A 21,062-nucleotide genomic window follows, 5' to 3' on the forward strand; every position below is an offset into this window, starting at 1 on the left:
TGACTCAAATTTAGTCCGAAAATCACCGTAAAAATAACAAACTTCAAAAAGAAGAGTCTTTGGCTCTATTAAAAAAAAGTTATTTTATTAATTTTAGTCAATTTTAAATTTATTATTACTATTCTACTATTCTAGTATTGTTATTTAATTTCTAAAAAAGTTGGAATAATATTAATGCTTTAATATTTATATAATTCATTTGTGCAGTCAGTCTCCACAAATGCATACAGTTCTAAACAATAAAATACAAGAATAAATCGGAATCAGAATCAGAATCAGCATCACTTTCTCCAAAAATCCACCTGCTCTTTTATTCTTTTTATATTTAATTTTTAGTTTTTAATTATCTGCTCAACTGTACCATCTCAATTCTCAAAAGCCAAAAGCTCCCTTAATCAGTCATCACAAGTCACAACAGAGAGAGAGGGAAAACGGAAGAGTTGTTGACTTCTCTCTCTCTCTCGCCAAAAACCAAACCTTTCGGAATCAGGTAAACCATTGATCTCTTCGCTTCTATTCTATTCTTGGTCGTTTGTTTTCTCCTGATTTTCATAGTTTTTTTCTTTTTATATTTATTTTATTTTATTTTGCTATATGTTTGACTCCGTTCTTCTTTTAGTCCTTATTATTACCATTTATTTATTTATATTATATTATTATGTAACGTGGTACTCTGCGAAGCAGGAAAAATATCATTTTTAATTTCGTATTTTTCAATCTTTGTTTTAAAGGTAATTTTTGGCAACAATCATAGTGGATCGTATAATTTGTGAATAACTGAAAGCTGTTGGTGTTTTTCGTTTTTGAAAAGCACAATTGCAGAAGCTGAGGTAAGATCCTTTCTATGAAGACCTTTCTTGAGCTTTTGTGTGGATAATTTTAATTTGTGTTAGATTTAGGAGCTTCTGATTATGAATTAGGATGAAATATGAAGTTTAGTGTTAGTTATGTAAAGGTCATACTATTCAGCAAAAAATTTATTCAGTGGTCAATGTATGTTAGGGCAAGGGTGTATTAGCAGTTCACAATCCTCACTTACCCCCTCAATTGCAGTTTTCTAAATTCCTGTTAATTAAATGTGAATAAAAAAAAAAGGAAAAGCGGGGGGGCTGTTACTAATATTGAAGACTTGTAGATTAGCTATGAAGGGCTTATTATAAGCCTTCTCTTTTGTTTGAGTTTGGTGACCAACTATGTTTATGCTAGAATATCGTGGCAGTCCATGGATGCTCCCACCTAATGTGGCATGAATACAAAATGATTTGGGGAAAATTAGATAGTTGCAACTCAATTAAGCAGTTGGGAGTGTGAATAAACAAAGTTTTCCAATAGTAAGCCCTTATGTGATCTACATTTTCAAATGATAAAGTTTTAATCTCACTTTTCTGAGTTCTGGGGTCTTCTAAATTCGAATGGTCCTATTTGCTTTAAGTTGCACATGGTGTGCTTCCTAGTTGAAGGTAAAACAAATGTGAATTGCAAATGAGCTGTTAAGCTTAAAAAACTATTTAGAATTAATATTCATTTCGTATCCTTCTGTACTCTCATTCGATTGGTTCTAAATAAATATTTGTATCTATAACCCATTTCATCTGTCTATGGGCTTAAGGAAATCTCTGATTTTCGCACTTTCAAATAGCAACTCTTCATTATGGGAGTGTTTGGTATGGGGCTAAAGTAGGGGTGAAGATTTTATTCGTAATACTTGCCCACCACGGTGATAATGTGTGTTAAAGCATTCTCTTTATTATAATGTTAGGTTTTGTTATGCCTTCTAGCAGGGATGGAATGAGTAAAGTTGGTCTACTGGCTGCATGCATCCTATATCTCTTATATATTAACAAATTTTCAGTCGAAAGGCTTTAGCTTTGAGGTTTTAGTCTCTTGTCCCCCCATAACCCCCCAAACAAACTACTTCAATGTAGTTCTGCCTGGCTTAAGTTTCATATGGATTAGAAATTGTATTTTAAACTTTACAATTGACCAACACTCCAATTTTTTCAACTAACAAAACAGTAAGAGTGAGTATGAATGAAATCTCACTGACCCTTCAAAGTTTTTTCTCCCAGATCTTTTTACATAGTTTAGTGAATGGCATAATATAGTTGATATTAGTTACTCATATTTACAACTTGTAACTATATACGTCATGAATGTAGTATCCATGAGAAAAAAAAATTATTTACAGATTTTAGACTGCATAAATGACGAGCTATTGGATTCAATGTATCATAGTGACATAGTGCATAGCATTTTGTTTTACTTTAGATGATATGAGTAATTACGTAGATGTATTGGTATTGTCTTCTCTTGCAGAACTCGCTATTTTCTTTCTGAGCGTCTCTAAACTGACACCATGAGTGTGGATTTAAAGAAAACTACCTCTAATGGCCATGAGAAAATGTTAAGCTTAGAAGAGCAGCAGTCCCTGGTATGTCCTGTACTTGTGAATTCTTGGTTTGAACCCATCCTGTCGATTTTTTCGATACTTTGTATTTGACAATATGAAGCTGCAATCTTTGCAAGAAAGAAAACATGTTTTCTAGCTCATAATGATTTGCTTCTTTCTAGATAATGGAGGTCAGAAGGTTGATTGGACCACTGTCTGGTAAGGCATCTCTTTATTGTTCTGATGCATCCATTGCAAGGCATTTGAGGGCACGGAATTGGAATGTCAAGAAGGCGGTTAAAATGTTGAAACAGACACTAAAATGGAGAGCAGAATACAAACCAGAAGAGATCCGATGGGTGAGTGATTGCATATTTGTGCCCTTTTCTTGCTGTTCTCTTGGTCACTCTTGTCTCTTAGGAGGAGTTAACTGTAGGACTGCGTAAACTTTAAAGATGCTCAGTCAGATCCAGTGGCCGTGTTTAACCATATCTGATCCTGCTTGAACTACCACCAATTTAATATCATGTAGTTCCTAGACTGAGTTAATGGATTCAGGATCCATCTAGTTATCTACTTCACCTGGAATTTTTGTGATCTGGGAATGTTTGATCAAATTATTGAACACTGATATTATCTTCTGCCAAAATTTTAGTTGAAGTGCACTTCTGTTAATGCAGGAAGATGTTGCTCAGGAAGCGGATACTGGAAAGATCTACAGAACAGATTACGTTGACAAGCATGGGAGAACAGTCCTTGTCATGAGACCTAGCCGCCAGGTATCTTTCGAAAATATGTTATGATATGTAGTATGTCTATTCAAGTCAGATTTTTTGGGGGTGTTCTTGGAATAAGTGAAGCCGACCCCACTTAGTGGGACAAGGCTTTGTTGTTGTTGTTGTTGTTCTTGGAATAAGTGAAATCTGAAGGATGAGAATGTGGGGTGATTTTAAGCATACCCTGTGTCCACTGTCCAGCTACCTAGCCAGGTTCAGTTTCTATCATTTTGACACACTTTCTTACTCCTTGATTTGACATCAGGCAAGATTTAGTAGATATACCTGCACAAATGGTTGAAATCTGATTTGTTGCTGATGTTGTAGAAGAATGTTATTCATGATTTCCAATTTGTTCTTCCTTGGAGTGCAGAACTCGAAGTCGATAAAAGGACAGGTTAAATATTTGGTATACTGCATGGAGAATGCTATTCTAAATCTTCCACCACATCAGGAACAGATGGTCTGGCTAATTGACTTCCAGGGTTTCAATTTGTCACATATATCAGTCAGGGTGACCCGTGAAACTGCACATATATTGCAAGATCAGTATCCTGAACGTCTGGGTCTTGCAATACTGTACAATCCACCTAAGTTCTTTGAACCATTCTTCACGGTAATTAAGCTTTTTCCTGTTCTCAAATTTCATCCCTTTGATATCTTAACACAATTGCATGCTGTTGTGAGGCTGACTATTTTAGATTCTGTTAGAGTGAGGTCAAAGTTGAATTGCATTCTTAGTTAGTAAGCTTTATGATATGCATCTAAGCCGCATGAAATGATATTTGGGATCAGGTCCAAGTTTTTCATTTTTCCTTTTTTTTTTATATTATTATTTTCCTAGCGCACATGTCAATGCTATGATTAACAAAAGTACCTATTTAATTTGAGTAAATCTCCAGTTTGGTCCTTGAAATATTTTCTTTCTAAAACTTAATTCTTAGTCTAGCAGTCAAAGACAGAAAGAGAAAGGAAACGTAAGAACGTGTAAGTTATTAAAAGAAATTAAAGTATATAACAATAAAATCTTATACCTGGTAGGGTTTGCTACATAAGTCAAACAACATTATTCTTTCCTGTATCATGTTTGTAGTAAAAGCTCATTTATGTTAAATCTTTGTTGACCACCTTATTCAGAGTTCTTAGGCTCTGTCTGGATTCCGTCCCAGACGGAAATATGGAGACAAACAAAATATGGAGATTCATGTTTGGATGTAGAGATGACAAAATTAATCATAATATTTTCTGTCTCTGGGACAGATTTTAATCAAAATTTCTGTCTAGTCTATGAGCTAGGATAGTGAGATGGATTCTAGGGACATAAAATAAATTTTTTATTCCAAAACTATCCCCATTAAATTTTTCATAATCCAATTATACTCTTTAAATTTTTCAAACCATCTTCCTAGAACTACACTCCCAAGCTTTCCCTTTTACTACAAATTGCACTACTGCCGCTGCCACCACCACTGCCGCTGCCACCACCACTGCCGCGGCTGTTGCTGCCACTGCCACAACCACAAACACTACCGCCACCACTTTCTTCCTCAACAAAATCAGATTTGAAATGAAGTACTGCAAATCTGGATCATGAAGAGCAAATAGCAATGGACCGTGCCTCCGATTTTGTCGTAGCAGCTACTTATCTCTTGCCTCTGCCTTTGTCACTGTGCTCTACAAATCACTTTTCTCTTGATCTCTCTGTCCCCTGCGCCACCTTGAGATCCCATGGTCGCAACCCGTGTTCACTCTGCCTCCTTCTTCCACCTCTTCTTCTCTTGATCCTCTCTCAATCTCACTGTCCCTTCCTCTACCTCCAATCCTCTAGTTCCTGCCACTGATGATGCTGGATTCTGTTGATGCAGCCCCTGCCTCGTCTCCCTTGATCTCTGCTTCTCTCCTCTCTCTCTCTCTCTCTCTCTCTCTCAAGAACGCATGAGGATGGTAATCAAAAAAGAAAGAAGTGGAATGGCTCCCAAAATATTCAGAGTTTTCAATATCTTATCAATGGCTTCTCTTACATTGCCAGGCATGAGCAGTTTTGTTGCAACGGGATATTTCTTAGCAAAATTTTGCTCAATTTTATATGTCCTACTGTCGCCAACTATCGATTTCAAAAAAAAAAAAAAAGTTTAGCTTTTGGTATGGGTGATGTTTATGGGTTTACCAGTTTGTCTCAGAATGAAATCCAAACAGAACCTTAGGTCTCTCAGTCTCCCTCTACCTTTAATGATTGGTCAATCTTACATTTAATCTACCTTCCTTATTGGATGTTTTGCTAGTCCTTTTCCCACATGTCCAAACCACCTAAGACAAGATTCTATTATGCCCTCAATAATAGGCGCAACTCCGACTTTCTCTATCATGTTTTCGTTCTTTATTATGTTCATTTGCGTATGGTCACTCATCAATTTAAGCATCTTCACTTTGAGCGCAGAAAACTTATATTCCTGTTCACTTTTTACTGCCCAACACGCTATTCCATGTATGTTGCATTTTAAAGGTACTTGTTGCAAATGATGTCTGAAGCACTCCACCACTATGACAAACTCACTTGAATCCTATAATTTACATCATCCTTTTTTTTCTTCTTTGTCTTTTTTCTCTTGCTTCTCTTCATCTCCCTTACGAGTTTGTCTCTTTGTGATTTCCACAACTTGGTATATCTCGTTTTTGTAAATAAGGATCAAGGTGCTTCTTTTCTTAGATCTTCAAATCTAATTTAAAAGCTTCGTTAGCTGACTAACACCTTTTCCTCTTAAATCTTTCCAAACTTCAATCGGTATATTGTTCAAACCCGTTGATCTACCATTCTTCATCCATTTTAGGGCTCTTGATTTCAAAACCTTGAATTCTTGAATAATAATTGTAGTTTGGGTTCTCCTTCCCCGTGTAGCCAATTCGAGCACGAAAGAATTTCATGTGCCCTGTATTGAATAATTTGTGAAAGTAATTCTTTCATCTTAGTATAAATGAGCTAAATGTAGAAAAACTCTCATCTTAGCCATGATGTTATTTGATTTACATAGCTGAGCCACCTAGAGTGGGATAAGGTTTTGTTATTATATGCTGTTGTTTTTCATGTTGTTAGTCTGTGGTACTTAAAAGATCAAATGCATATGTAGTTCTCAAAAGGCTTTCCTTACCTGTTGATAATTCTACCGTTACCCTTCACCATTTTATGGTTATGTATAATTTGTTGCTGCAGATGGTAAAGCCCCTATTGGAGCCTAAGACTTACAATAAAGTGAAGTTTGTTTACGCTGATGATAACAATACCAAGAAGATCATGGAGGATTTATTTGATTTGGACCAACTTGAATCTGCATTTGGCGGGAAGAATGACACAGGGTTTGACATAAACAGGTATGCGGAGAGGATGAAAGAGGACGACAAGAAGATTCCCTCTTTCTGGACAGGGGAGAACTCTCTGTCATCAGTTCCAGTTGCTCCTCCATCGTTAGATTCAATTAAGTTAGATTCTGATTCTGACCCATCTGACAACGAGAAGAGAGAATCTTCCCCTGACTTAGACCCTGACCCTAGAATGGACACCGAGATCGTTAACCATAATGATGATAATGTCTTGGTTAATCAAGAGTATGGAAACGCCAGAGTCGATACGCATTAAAATGACAAATTAAGCAACACAGCACCTTTTTCCTGAAGTGCTGTTCAACTGTAATTAGCAGATGCTATAACATGCTAGTTTAAAACTGAAAATCACACCATCTTGGGACGATTTTTTTCTGTCTTTTACCCCAACTTTATGTTGGATTTTGATGACAACTGATTATACCCTTTGAGATGCTTGATTGTGCACCTAGCAGGCCTTTGGTATCCTGTGATTGATACTAGTTCTGTTTTCAGGTCCATCTATTTTCTGGTATATTGCACCGGATTTTCACCACCTATTTCCGAATAAAATGACAGCACTGTAGTATATAGTGAATACAATAAAATGTCCATTTACTATAAAATAATGTATGTTATCTCAGACACTAGAACTGAGCTAGTAGCGAGAAATTTGGAACTCATCTTCAGTAGCTTATTTCTTTTGCCACAAGGGAGGAACATTTATCATTGTTATTATCATTATGTTATTTCTTTTATTTTTTATTTTTTCTTTTATTTTTTTTTTTAAATGAAGCAAAGAGTGTATTTACATTTCATTATTTGATAAGCTATGGATATGTTTTATTGAATTCCAATTGGGGTTACATTCAACAACTATAAAAACAAAGACTTATCCTATTAGGTGGAGTTAGTTACATAGAGACGCCATCCTACATCTCTATAGTGAGATTGACCACTCTAATTTATTAATTTTGTTGTTGACTAATTTAGTACTTGTACTCAATTCATTTCTTTTAGTACACCTTAAAAGTATATACTTTTTTCCTTAGTCAAATTTTCAGGTATTACACTTTTTGAATTATTCCTACCAAGATGCAATTTGAGGTTTAATTACACTTGTTAGCTAAGACTATGCTGTGTTTGTGTGAATTTCCTCTTCTAATTTATGCCAAATCCTAATATAAGCATTCTCTAGATTCTTATCTATAAATAAATTTGATTCAATATTTGCATTCTTTTACAAATTTGGTAACTAAATGATCACACAACACAAGATTGAATAATATAACTAGTAATTGCATATCATCTAGATAAATATAGAACTCGATATTATTATATATACAACTTTGTACCTTCCACCAATACATGATCAAAATTTCATTATGATGATGGCAACACAAAGTTTAAGACACTAACACACACATTTTTTTTGGCGACTAACTAACACGTAATTTTATATGCTAAGACGACGCATTAAACATTTCAACAAAGAAAAACCAAAAGGATTACCCAAATGCAAGAATATTTAAAACTAAAAATAAAAAAATCCTAAAAGGTAAAGTACACTTTGTCTCAATAACTAAAATTTTTTGAATTAAGCCCTTACGTTTTTGTTAATAAGTTTAATAGAACGGTAAAATTGAAACTCTTTAAAAATGTTAGGATAAAATTGAAATAATTTAACATGAAAAATGTTATGCGCACCACTTTTATGTATACTTCTCTTATACACTTTAATTTTGGTAGTAAAAATAATTGAAAAAAAATATAAAATATTTGTCTTCTGTACCATAAAAAAATATATACAAGAGAGGTGTACATAAAAGGTGGTACAAATTTTATTTCTGGTTTGAACATTAGTACTAAGTTTAAAAACTTTGAAAAAAAATGGTTAGACAGAGGAAAACAAAAGTGCACTTTACCTACTAAAAAACAGAGTAGCTTTTCCCTGAAACTAATTCTTAGAACCGAATTTGTAGTACTTCCTTAGAATATCGGCACAACCCGACAAAGCTTCATTCTTCATGAAACCCAAGTTGTTAACAAACCTATCATTGGTGGCAATGCCATTGAAACGGTTGAGTATGACACGAGATTGGTCACGACCTAACGCAGGTTCTTTGCAATCATCTTGTGAACTGCTTAAAAGCTTCACATCACAAACTTGGTTTTCAAAATCTGCGTCGACATTTATTGTATATGCTCCTGATGAATCAGTTTGGCTTTGTTTGCTGAAAACAATGTCATTTGTGATCCTGTCCTTGCATTGTAAAATAACCTCCGCACCTACGAAGGATCATTTGATTGCAATATAACACATGTTACCAACTATAAATGATAACAATTCATATAATTGGAGATATATATAGTAGTTTATGATTTCTTAATTAGATCTCTACTGCTTCAAAATTTAAAATCTGATTTTCTAGAAAAATCTTATTAAAAATTATTCTTCTATAAATACATGAACTAAACTTTTATCTACAGTTTTTCTAGGAAATCAATAATAAGTCATTATAGGGAGAGAAACTGAGAAAGAAAGATTCAAAAGAACATGTGTGAAACAACGTGTATATATATATATAAATAAATTTCATGCACTTAAGATCGAGTTTTCTTACGAACAATACTTTTAAAGGGTAGTATTAATAAATTGTAAATTTTTACAAATTTAGAGTAGAAATTTATAGCTGCCAATTGCCACATTTTGTGCGCGTTTAGTGGGCATAAAATTAGTGTACCCAAGTTCAAATTAAAACTATCATTTTTTTACATAAAAGATTTCAGCACCTCTAATTCTAATCATAAAAGATGTAAATTAATTCGATAGTCATTAAAGATTTTGAATTATTTTGAAAAAGTTCCACAAAACGTTCAACAAAACGACTTAACAAATTAGGATAATTTTGTTGAACTAACTCGATCTTTGATAGGTATCGAGTTAGTTTATATTTTTTAAGGTGAAAATGTTTTATTGTTAAAAACCATAATATACTCGCATTTAATAAGGACAACAATATTGCATAAAATAACGAAAAATATCAAAAGACAGTACTTTTTTTATATTATACTTTACCAAACAGATATGATATGAATATGATAAAGTGGTGTTAGATATGGATTATTACCAGCAATGTATGTGGTGGCAAGGCTCTCAAAACTAAAACGGCAAGGGTCACAATAAACTCGACCCTTCACAGAGAAAGGGTTGTTATTATTTATGCGTATGAAGCGTATTCCTGAAACCATTGCTGGAAGAATAATGCACAAAAGCAAAAGAAATTGCACTTTAAGGCCCATCTTCAAACTAAAAACGTTATAAGGTTTTCTGCTTTGGTTTGTTGTGTATGGAGATCGACTGGAGAGGAAATTAAAATTGTAATAAAGCAAAAGTGTATGTAGAATAAGTAGTGAGTGTGAGTGTGAAGAGTGTTTATAAATTGGATGAGGAATCGTGTAAAACGTAAGTGCTTGAAGTGTGTGTTTATTTGCAACACTAGCTTGTTCTCTTTTGTAGTAGTTGTTTCCATGAAACTAAACGTGAGTAAAAATTGGCGCGTCATATGGTTATAGTCAACTGAGTAATGCATGAAAAATTCTTGCATATATTTAGGACAATGAGAATCTTTCAAAGTTCTAATTTATACTAATTTATTTTATTAGTTTTACAAAGTATTTATATTATCTAAATTCGATTTTTGAACAAAATTGTTTACAAGTTCTAACTTTAATTTGTTTCAGAGATTTATCTTCAGATGCTATTAGGGAATTAATTTTATACTGCATGATTTTTTTTACTTCCTAGTTTATATCTCGTTGCAAAATATGGTGTAACTCATCTAGTGGTTGAAACCAGTCCTCAAACTCAGCTGCACCATGAGTTTCATGCCTCGCCAACTAATCTGCAACCATGTTGGCCTCCCTCTGAACCAAATTGAACCTCACATTCCATCGTTGCCTCTGCTTCAGATAAAAATATCAAGCTCTGCATGTTCATCTGGTAGTTTCCAGAGGTTTACCAAGAAGAACAACACCTCGGATGCATCTGTTTCACACTCAACCATCTCCATCTCTAACTTGAAAGCCATCTTCAAAACTTGCCAAATTGCCAATTCTGATCGGATGACGTTGATCCCGGAACTAAACCCGCAACCAACCTCCACTGCAGTCTCGAAGGAGAGCTCGAAACCCTGCTTTTCCGGTTGCCACAAGAACGGTTCCCTCATAATTCAATTTGATACAGTTATCTCCATGTTTTTGTAGCAATGCTTAAGACACCATGCTGGTAGCAAAGATGTCCGACAACCTTGATATCTTCCACCATCAACCTGGCTTGAAACGCTATTTCTGAGGTAGAGCTGCTAGCATTATTAAAAAGTCAACCATTTCTATATAACACAGAATTCCCTCTGCTCCCACCAGCTTGAAACCATTGTTAGAATTCTTTTCTGTTTTTGCTACCATTTATTAATATAGAAATTAATTTGGGTGGTATTATAATTATTAAAAAAAATTTATTAGTTAATTGCATTGGATGAAGAGAGCATAACTAATCATAAAATTTGAATCTCAATTTTAATTATCATAACCGTGTTCAAAAATTAAGAGTTTCAAATTCAAGAAGAATTGGTTATGGCAGAAGTACGTAAATTACTGATTTATAACTAACATGTAATATCAGAGTAAAAATTATTTTTGTCTGACAATTCTAAAATTTAATCACTATGTTATTTTGATCAATTGTGTTTGAAAGAAAAATGCATCGTATGAATTTTGGAATTAACGATAATTTCTATAAATTTATAGAATAAAAAAAAAATCATGGAAACTAAAATTAACACACCATGAGAATAGAGAATAATATTAATGGATAATACTTCCTAATAGAATCTTCCAATTCGTGCAACAATTATTTTTCATGTTGGCATAATTTTTCATAATTTTTACAAGTTTCTGATTCTTAAAAAAAATGGAAAAGGGAAGACGGTGTGGAAGTGAAGAACGAAGAACTATAGCATAATAGAAAGTGCGTTATGGTTTTGGATTGCTATAAAATAAAACTTTTGTTTTGAGTTGAATGTTTTGAACTTGATACTCCACTTCTTATCTAAAATCTTAAACCGTTGGACCATTGATGAGTGCTAAATATTAGTTTAAGAATTTACAAGTTATAAAGTTCAAATTCGTTATAGATAGTTCTAAACCGGCATTTAATACTCTTCAAAGTTTAGTTTAAAAAGATATCACAATTCAAATCAATAATCAGAAATTTAATTTCAGGTCGTTCTTTCTTGGAATCACAATCGAGTGCTCTATCATTAGCTATGAGAAAATCAAAGGTTTTGATCACAATTAACAGAAATTTAAATTGTAAAAAATTAAACTAAAACAATTAACTAGTAAAAGAAATTAAATCCAATTGCATAAAAGATTTTGACAAAGATTGAGGATTAAGGATCATTATTCTTATCACTAACCCTAACATAATAATTACAAAGAACAAATCCAATTCGTTAACCTCTACATATTAAAAAAAGTCAAATAGGCTTAGTTAATCTCAATTCACAAGTCCTAACCAACTTTCTAATTGAAATTAGTAAAAGATTAACGTTAGTAGAAACAAGACTAACTAACATCTCGAAATTATCAACCAATTTGGACATAGCAACTCAAGATCACGTAAGTTCCCAACTCAATATAAGAATGTAAAAATCTACTCTATAACTAGTTCAAGTATTTTATCAATCACTTGGAAGGCATAAAAATAAAATATCATAAATTGCAAGAACTAGTAAAATCTACAACTACACAATTCAAAAAAGCAACAATAACATATTAAATAAGAAAGAATAAAACATAAAACATCAAATTCATTAAAGAAAATTGAGAACTCAACAATAATTCATAAACTAAAATAATATAAACAAAAAAGCTAACACGAGAATTCTATCTAAGATAGTAGAAAAAGAAAAAGTAAATAAAACTAAACTAAAATAAGATTAAAAATTAAAACAAGAGAGAATTGAAGTAGAAATCCTAAGAATTTTAAAGAGAAGTTGGAGCTTTTCTCTCTAAAATTTACTAAAACATCCTAAAAACTAAAACTATAGACTACGTAGCGTAATATCTTTAAGACTTGCTTTAAATAAGGCTCCAAAATGGTTTGAAATGGGCCAAAATGGCCCCAATCTCAAGTTACATTCCATTTTAAATAAGGCACGTGACCAAACATGTGTGTGCACACATATGGGTGCCCACACACCTAAGAAGAAATTTTACTGACTCATGCCTGGGCACTAGTGAGTGCGTGGGTACCAGACATGATTGCTTTCTCCTTCGTTTCTTTGTGAAATCTCCACTTCTATATGCTTTTCTTTTATTTTTCTAAACTATTCGTACCTCCTAAACCCTAAACAACTTGAACAAGCGTATCAAGCCATCGAATAGAATAAAAATGAAATTAATTTGATAATTTTTAAAGTATAAAAAAAATATTTTAATCAATTAGGCTCAATTATGAGAAATCTTACAAAAGCATGCAATTAAAAGGACTAAATACAAGTTAAATTGATAAATTTTATTTTTTTCAACCCAAAAATTATAGTACAATGGAAATTTATCAACCATGTTCAACTTTCTTACATTTTATGTTACTACATTTATTAATGTGATGATGATTATATTTGTGTGCAATATAATTTTTTCGCATAAATGTTGATACATGATTTATTGAGAAGTAGTTATAGCATCTTTGATAATAATTGAATTTAAATAAATTACATAAAGATTAATATGATATATTTGTAATTATTGGGAATGATATAGTGAACTCATAGAAATTTATTATGTTATTCATATATATATATATATATATATATATATATATATATATATATATATATATATATAAAAGTTGAAATAGAAAATATTCTACTTAGCCCACAAGTATTGAAAAGTAGTATTTTATGTTCTAATTTTATTACTTTAGTAAATATAGCAAAAATTATGTATATTAAAGTCTTTGCTCATAAATAGATTTTGATGACACTATGATTCATATTTATTTTAATATGACTTGCATATAGTTATGTCTTTTGAATTGACAAATGCTCTTGTGGTATTCATAGATTATATGAACTTTATCTTTCGTCCGTATTAAGATCGGTTTGTGGTAGTCTTTATAGATGACATTCTCATCTATTCTAAAACAGGAGAGGAACATAAAGAGCATCTGAGGATTGTACTACAGATATTAAGGAAGCAAAAGTTTCATGCAAAGTTATCGGAATATGAGTTTTGGGCAACCGATGTGGCATTTTTAGGACATATTATTTCAAAGGGAGGAATAGTAGTAGATCCTTCAAAGATTGAAGCGGTATTGCAGTGGAAGCAGCCTTCGATAGTTACTTAAGTTCGGAGTTTTCTGGGGCTGGTTGGATACTACCAAAGGTTTATCAAAAAATTTTCACAGATAGCTTTGCCTTTGACACGACTTACACGTAAGGAAGTTCCATTTGAGTGGATAGAGGAATGTGAGAAAATTTTGTATACTTTAAAAGAAAAGCTGACGACAACACCAATTTTGACATTACCAGATCCACAAAAACTTTCGAAATGTATTGTGATACTTCTTTTAAAGGTTTAGGATATGTGCTGATGCAATATAAGAATGTGGTAGCTTATGCTTCACAACAGCTGATACCTCATGAGAAGAACTATCCAACGCATGACTTGGAATTAGCTGCGGTGATTTTTGCACTCAAGATATGAAGGCATTATATGTATGGAGCACAGTTTGAAGTTTTTTCTGATCACAAGAGTTTGAAATATATTTTTTTATCTGAAGGACCTCAACATGAGACAGAGGCGATTGATAGAATTCCTAAAAGACTACGAGTTTAAGTTGAGTTATCATCATGGAAAGGCGAATGTAGTTGCGGATGCTCTAAGTCGGAAGAGTTTAAGTATTTCTTGGAGGATAATGAGGGAAAAGGAGTTGATTTCAGTTTTTGAGAATCTAAATTTGGGAATGAAGGGGACGTCAAAAGGAGTTGTTACGGCTCAATTGTACCTGACATCTGATTTCAAGACAGCTATTCAGAAAGTACAAGCTCAAGATACAGAAAATGTCAGCACTATTAACACAGCTAAAAGAAGATCAACGAGAGGAAATATATCAAAATTGAGATGGTTTGTGGAGATACAAAAGCAGAATTTGTGTACCTGCTCAAGAAAGTTTACGACAATGAATTTTGACAGAAACCCACTATGTAGGTTTTCTATGTATTCCGGTGTAACTAAGATGTACCAAGACCTGATGTAACACCCCGATTACCCTAAGCCTTTCCTCTAGCCGTAAAGCAAAGGTTAATCAGAGGTTACGACAGTCCTAAGGCTTATACATATATATAGAGAAGAAAGTAATATAATCTAGAAGCCTGACGAAGGATATAGCTCAAAGATAGAATTACAAAAGCGCGAAACGTTCATACGAAGCTAATGCATAAGATCCAAGTAATAGATGCAAAAGAGTAAAACATATATAGATATAATGTTATAATAGATCGTAGGGAACTAGCCGCAGCTTGCGGAGTTTAAGCCGACTAGTTACAAATAGGTAAAATACATAGTTTTGGAATTAAAACAGCTTATACAACCTATCTCTCAAGTAAGCCTCTAAGGCCATAAAATAAAATACAATGAGATGTGAGAGTAACTATAATAAGGTAAATTAGAAATAAACCAAGGAGGAACCATACTCCGCTCTGTCACCATATCCACAATCTCACCGAAGTACATTACGACCTGCATCTGAAAAATAACAACAAAGTATGGAATGAGAACCGGAGGTTCTCAGTATGGTAACAGTGCCTAATAATGTAAGCTGTAAGGCTTCGGGACGCCGAAGGCAATCCTAGAACTTCACATCACATACGGATATTCAAGCTTAGGACAATTATAAGTAAATATATACAGAACTTAAACCATAAACCATAAGTAGGGTTATCTAACTTAGGAGATTTCTAACTAATACTAATCACACCGCTGTATCCCACATCCCTCGCCAACCTAACCTCCGTGCGATCCCATCGCCACCGCCTACCTAACCTCCTCAGCACCAGACAATCACAATTAATACAAACAAGTAAAACACAAATAATATTCATATACCACAAGTAGTTCAAGAAGCAGATAGGCATGTTATTCAATTAGGCAAGCCATTACAAGTAAACACATCATACAAACAGATAAAAATGCATATGATGAATGCCTACCCTACTGGCTGTGATATCACATTGACGGTTCAACTGCCAACCCGACACATCTCCATGGAGATGTTGCCCTTCGGATTCATGGTGTGGGAACCCCCGAGATATAGTGCTCGGATCACTGTCCAGGATTTTGCGCCTGCACGCTTTGATGATATGAAGGGATGCGAGCGGGATCTATTGCCTCCGACCTCACATCTAAGCACAAGCGGGACGAGCCACCGCCCTTACGCTGTCGCCGCTACCTCGACAGGTGGGATCCAACCTCGGACCCTGCCAGGCGCATAGCGTCTCATAATCTCAATGAAAAAGTAGTACAATGGTTTTCAAAACAATTTTAGTGCAAGATGGATCCATTACTTCGTTCAGAGTCCTCGACTCCTTTCAACCACTGTTCATGCACACTTCAGTTCCTTGATTTCGCATCTCATCCATCAACCATTCATCACACATCATCAAACTTTCCCCAGTACAACAGAAACCTAGTTCTCCGTTTGGTAACTTTTTCCCAACCAAACATCAACTAAAACCCCTAGCTTGTTTCCCATATCCCCATACTCAAAAGTAGGCCTAAAAGCTTTAAAATAGTGTTATAGAAGCTTACAACCTCATCGGGAAGGTGAAAGAGTTGCAAACAAAGCAAAATTTGAGAAACAGGGCGTGTGCGTCCGCATAGGGGTGTGCGTGCGCATGCCCAGGAAGATTTTGAAAGTGTGCATATGCACAGGTACTAAAACATACATGCCTGTTCACTCGCACAGGCTGTGCGAGCTCCGCAAACAAATGACCCTTCCCGACTTGTGCGTGCGCATAGGGCTGTGCGTCCGCACAGGTCGTAATTTTTTATTGATGTGCGCGCGCACAACCTATGCTAGCGCTCCCACCAGAGCACTTTCCCTTGCCTGTGCATATGCACAGGTCTGTGCGTCCACACAGGATAACATTTTTTGCAGGGTTATGCGTGCGCACATATCAGAAAATCTTAAAATTCTGTAACTTGCAGAATTTCAGATTTTCAACACCAACTTTGAATGATCATAACTTCCTCTACAAAATTCTAAATTTTGCAAACTTTATATCAAATCGAAGGGTTTCCAATAATCTTAAAATATAGACCAAATTCAACAAATTTTGAAAATCGAGGCAAAAGTTATGATCAGACCAAGTTCACCAAAAATCCTTTTTCACCCAAAACCTCAAATCCTGAAGTTTAACTACTTCCCAATTCAAAACAAAACCAAACCATATCCAACCATCATAAACCACTACTTCATACAACATCTTACCATTTCACATCATCCTCTTCAATTACACCCCTAAATTACTCAACCATTATACCATATCTCCCTACCAAATCCACAATTTCCTACTTAAACATAAATCCCTGCTCATAATCATAATCAACCAACAACAAACTTAACTACCGAAACAAATCCTTATAAATTCCAATAATCATTATCAAACACTATCCATCATTAACCAAATCCATCATAAAACTCATCAACACCAATAACATTCTCACAACTCATTATCAATCATCAACAACATCAACCACTCTCAATATAATCCAATAATTTCATTATTTCACAACAACATTTCACATCAATAAATTCTCATACATTGATCCATCACTTACCATCATCATCATCATAGTACTAACCCAACACCAACTTTTTTCAACAATCATCATCAACCACAACAATTCAATACTTCCAACAACTAATATCAATTCACATATAATTATTCATACACCAACAACATTCAATCCTATCTTAGGGTCAACTAGCCTAAGTGTCCAGAAACATTACATATTATATAAAGGAAACCAAAACCATACCTTGGCCGATTCCCAAATGCACCAAACATCAAAACGAAGCCACCAAGCTTGATTCAAAGCCTCAACCAACACCAACAAATACCAAGGCTCACACTAACAATACATATATAATCAAAATCAAAACCTAAGATACACAAAATAACTAAACACAATGGTTTAGAGAAGCCTTACCTTACTCAATGTGATTAGGGTAAAATCCAATATTTACCCGCTACTAGAGATCACCTAAACAACCAAAACCACAAAATCTACTCATAAACTATACATGAAAACGTGCAGAACCTAGGGCTGGAAACTGGGAAGTGAAGAAAGGGGTCTTACCAGATTTCTTTACATAGAAACGTAGAGCGATAAGAGTTTCGCGTAGCTGCAAACGACTCGTCAATCGGAGCTCCGGATCAAAAGTTATGGCTTCCGGAAGGTGGAGGTGAAAAGTATCACCACCCCTTTCCCCTCTCTTCTCTAAATCCGCGGCCCCCTCTCTCTTAGGGTTGAACAATGAGCTCAAAGTTCATTAAATGAGCTTATATATATTGGACATTTTGCCCGGTTTGGGCCCGGTCCAACCCGTTAGCGTTTTTGGTCCGTTTGGCCCATTTTGGGCCAAAACCTTTGAGATTAGTGCCCAGTTTTCAATTATAAATTATTTTTCTCCTTTTAAAATAATAAATCAATTTTAAAAATATTATTTTCCAAAATACACGATGCTGGACAGTCTAGAGCCGGTACTGCCGGCTTAAGTGTCAGTACGCATTTTTACAAAAACTTTTCGAAAGAAATACATTTTCCAACTCAGAAAAATTCACTGAATTCAAATTTCACACTTTTATTTTCAAATTAAAACTTCTAAATTTTGAATCTATTCCGGGCACTAAGATTATTTTATTAAAACGGTTTTACGTGAAAACGCGAGTTCTTACATCCTCCCTTCCTTAAAAAGATTTTCGCCCTCAAAAATTTGAATCACGCGATGGGATATATATATATATATATATATATATATATATATATATATATATATATATATACATATATTCCCCACGAAGCATCCTACTTTCAACGTTGCTAATCCAACAAGTTGCCAAGGCACCTCGTTCGCCATCATCTTACCATGTCGACGTTCCCTTTCGCCTTCCGCTGCGTCATTCTGATTATCGTTATTACGCATCCGAAGTTCTTCTTAAAACAATTACCAATTTTGTAATACTTTTTAAAACCTTTAAATCAAGTTCCATATAAATGAGTTCTTTGTTAAAACTTTTTCAAAAGAGCCAAAAATCGTTTACTCGAAAGTCATCTACTTGAAATCATGGTTTTCTTAAATAAAAACTTTTCAGTTTGAAATCCTTTCAATAAAATAATTTGGAAACCAAATTCACAAATGAACATAATTGGAGAACTAACTTTTATTTTTAAACAATATCCTCCAAACCAAGAATTTTCGACGTAGTTTCAAAACCAAATACTGCTTTTGTAATATATCGCAAAGCTGTGGAAACAAGTCCAATCTAAACCAATTCATTATGAAAGCCTTTTCAAAAGGCTCAAAAATTCATTTATTCTTAAATCAAAACCTTTAAATTTGAATTACGTTTTGATAAGATAAATTATAAACCAAAATTACAAATCAAGAAAATCATAAAACTCACTTTTTCTGTAAACCAAATTATTCAGACCAAGAGTTTCGATTTAATTTCAAAAGCAAAATATTTAAACCAAAAGTTTCAAACCAAATTTGAAAATCATGTTAATCCTTCAAACCCTTCTCAACGTGGTTCAAGATCATATCAGTTAGAAATCAAAAACCACAATTTAAAAACCACAAAAGCAGCCGTGTGTATTTCCCCTTCCATAACCACAAACCACATTCTAAAGAACTAAAGCTTCGCATTACTGTGCCTAAAGATCACACACGATATTACAACTATTCTCGAGTTTATTCAAAAGGATAAAAGACTTTGAAACAAAAAGGACAAGCAATAAGGATAATCTCTGCAAGAGTTTTGAAAGAACTGCTGAATTTACAAGTAAACGAGGATGTACAATCGATAAAGAGTACTGGAAGAAATTTAGTTCAACAAACTCAAGGATAACTCCTGAATTAGAGATAACTGATAGGAACACAAAAAGGATAAGCAAGGCAGTAGTTTGGAACTAATCAAGCTGAGTTAACAAGTACAAAATTATAGAAGAAGGTTATCTGAAGCTAGTGATGACACTCTCAAGGTATAAAAATTTATGATTAAGTACACCTAATACATTTGAATATAAAGAATGAAAAACTGAAAGAGGATCACCTCATGTGCTAAAAGAAAGGTATGTAACTCGCATTTCACAAAAAGGGTGACAGAAACATACACCAAAACTGCAATGTGGTTAAAAGAAATCTAAATTGCATTTTGTCTAAATAGTTTCCAAGTAAAAGACAGAATACGCGAGGTTTAGAAAATGAGAATCAATTGAGTTAAGGCCAAACAATATTGAAAATCCTGAAAGACATTTCGTTACTCAATCAAATAAGGTATACACTGAAATCACGGCAAGGTTGTAAGAAATCAAAGGTTTGTTCAAGAATTCTCAAAGCTTATATTCAAACAAGCGTGTATAAATTTTATAGCAAATATGGAACTAGTTAAACTCTATTTAGAAAAGGAAACTCCAAGGTAAAAATTTGCTTATCAGTCGGTTTCAAAACTTTATTTAAAACAGTGCATGCCAACTTCAAAACAACTTTGTCAATTTAAAGAATAACTATGGATGCAATTTAAGCGAGAAGAATTGATTTAGATTTCTTAAGAGAATCCAAAACTTGTTTCAAAAGTTCACAGTAAAACTCTAAGAATACATTTGAAATTACCATCACATAAGAACATTCAAGAATATTAAGATGTGATTAAAAGAAATCAGATCAAACAAGAAAGGATCTTAAATCAAAGGAGTTCAAATAAGATCCACGAAGCATGAGACATCAAACAAACTTTTCATTGGTCCAAAAGAATACGAAACTCGTAAGGAAGGACAAATCAATCAACAGTGAATTTTCAAGAAGGAACCATTAATTAAGGAAGGACAATTAAGAAGACAAACAATGCACTAGATAGAAATAACTTCAATTTGACTCGAACGAGTATGAGATTTACAAGAGAAGAAAAACTAAGATTAGTGGTGACGGTCATAACAGTAAAAGAATAATAAAAAACAAAACTGAGCATATCATTCAAAGAAGTGAAAAGCTTAAAAAGGAATTGGTCTGTTCCTAAAAGGAAGGATATGAACTCAATACTTTCAGAAGAACAACAATTGCATAGACAATGTGTTGTACTAAACCAAATTCAATTTTAAAATAAATTAAGTGAAGTTTGTCAAATGAAAGTCAACGAAAAAGAGGCAAAAATCTTTCTTTTGAAGAATTCCTAAATACATAATCAAATAAA

The 21,062-nt window shown here is 33.7% G+C and overlaps 2 protein-coding genes and 1 pseudogene across 2 annotated transcripts; 2 read left to right on the forward strand and 1 right to left on the reverse strand.

Annotated features, from left to right (window-relative positions):
* Nucleotides 1-201: 201 nt before the first annotated feature.
* LOC107609218 (uncharacterized) lies at nt 202-7,145 on the forward strand. The gene is made up of 7 exons (XM_016311090.3): nt 202-490; nt 732-830; nt 2,317-2,431; nt 2,572-2,748; nt 3,070-3,168; nt 3,539-3,781; nt 6,374-7,145. Exons 3-7 carry the CDS (start codon nt 2,357-2,359, stop codon nt 6,794-6,796), a joined length of 1,017 nt encoding a protein of 338 aa, XP_016166576.1. The 5' UTR covers nt 202-490; nt 732-830; nt 2,317-2,356; the 3' UTR covers nt 6,797-7,145.
* A 1,331-nt stretch (nt 7,146-8,476) lies between these two features.
* Nucleotides 8,477-9,822, reverse strand: LOC107607324 (olee1-like protein pseudogene; annotated as a pseudogene).
* Nucleotides 9,823-14,136: 4,314 nt separating this feature from the next.
* On the forward strand, nt 14,137-14,845 carry LOC148552819 (uncharacterized). Its single transcript, XM_088494726.1, has 2 exons — nt 14,137-14,268; nt 14,369-14,845. The coding sequence occupies exons 1-2, from the start codon at nt 14,137-14,139 to the stop codon at nt 14,843-14,845; spliced, it is 609 nt and encodes a 202-aa protein (XP_088350852.1).
* The last annotated feature ends 6,217 nt before the right edge of the window (nt 14,846-21,062 follow it).

The sequence above is a fragment of the Arachis ipaensis genome, chromosome B7 (genome assembly GCF_059453495.1).
Source record: "Arachis ipaensis isolate K30076 ecotype BB chromosome B7, ASM5945349v1, whole genome shotgun sequence".
In the NCBI taxonomy this organism is placed as follows: Eukaryota; Viridiplantae; Streptophyta; class Magnoliopsida; order Fabales; family Fabaceae; genus Arachis; species Arachis ipaensis.

Coding starts and splice junctions, on each gene's coding strand:
- LOC107609218 (XM_016311090.3), top strand. CDS start 2,357: ATGAGTGTGGATTTAAAGAAAACTACCTCTAATGGCCATGAGAAAATG. Junction 2,432..2,571: donor TAGAAGAGCAGCAGTCCCTG/GTATGTCCTGTA, acceptor GCTTCTTTCTAG/ATAATGGAGGTCAGAAGGTT. Junction 2,749..3,069: donor AACCAGAAGAGATCCGATGG/GTGAGTGATTGC, acceptor CTGTTAATGCAG/GAAGATGTTGCTCAGGAAGC.
- LOC148552819 (XM_088494726.1), top strand. CDS start 14,137: ATGTATTGTGATACTTCTTTTAAAGGTTTAGGATATGTGCTGATGCAA. Junction 14,269..14,368: donor ATGACTTGGAATTAGCTGCG/GTGATTTTTGCA, acceptor TTTTATCTGAAG/GACCTCAACATGAGACAGAG.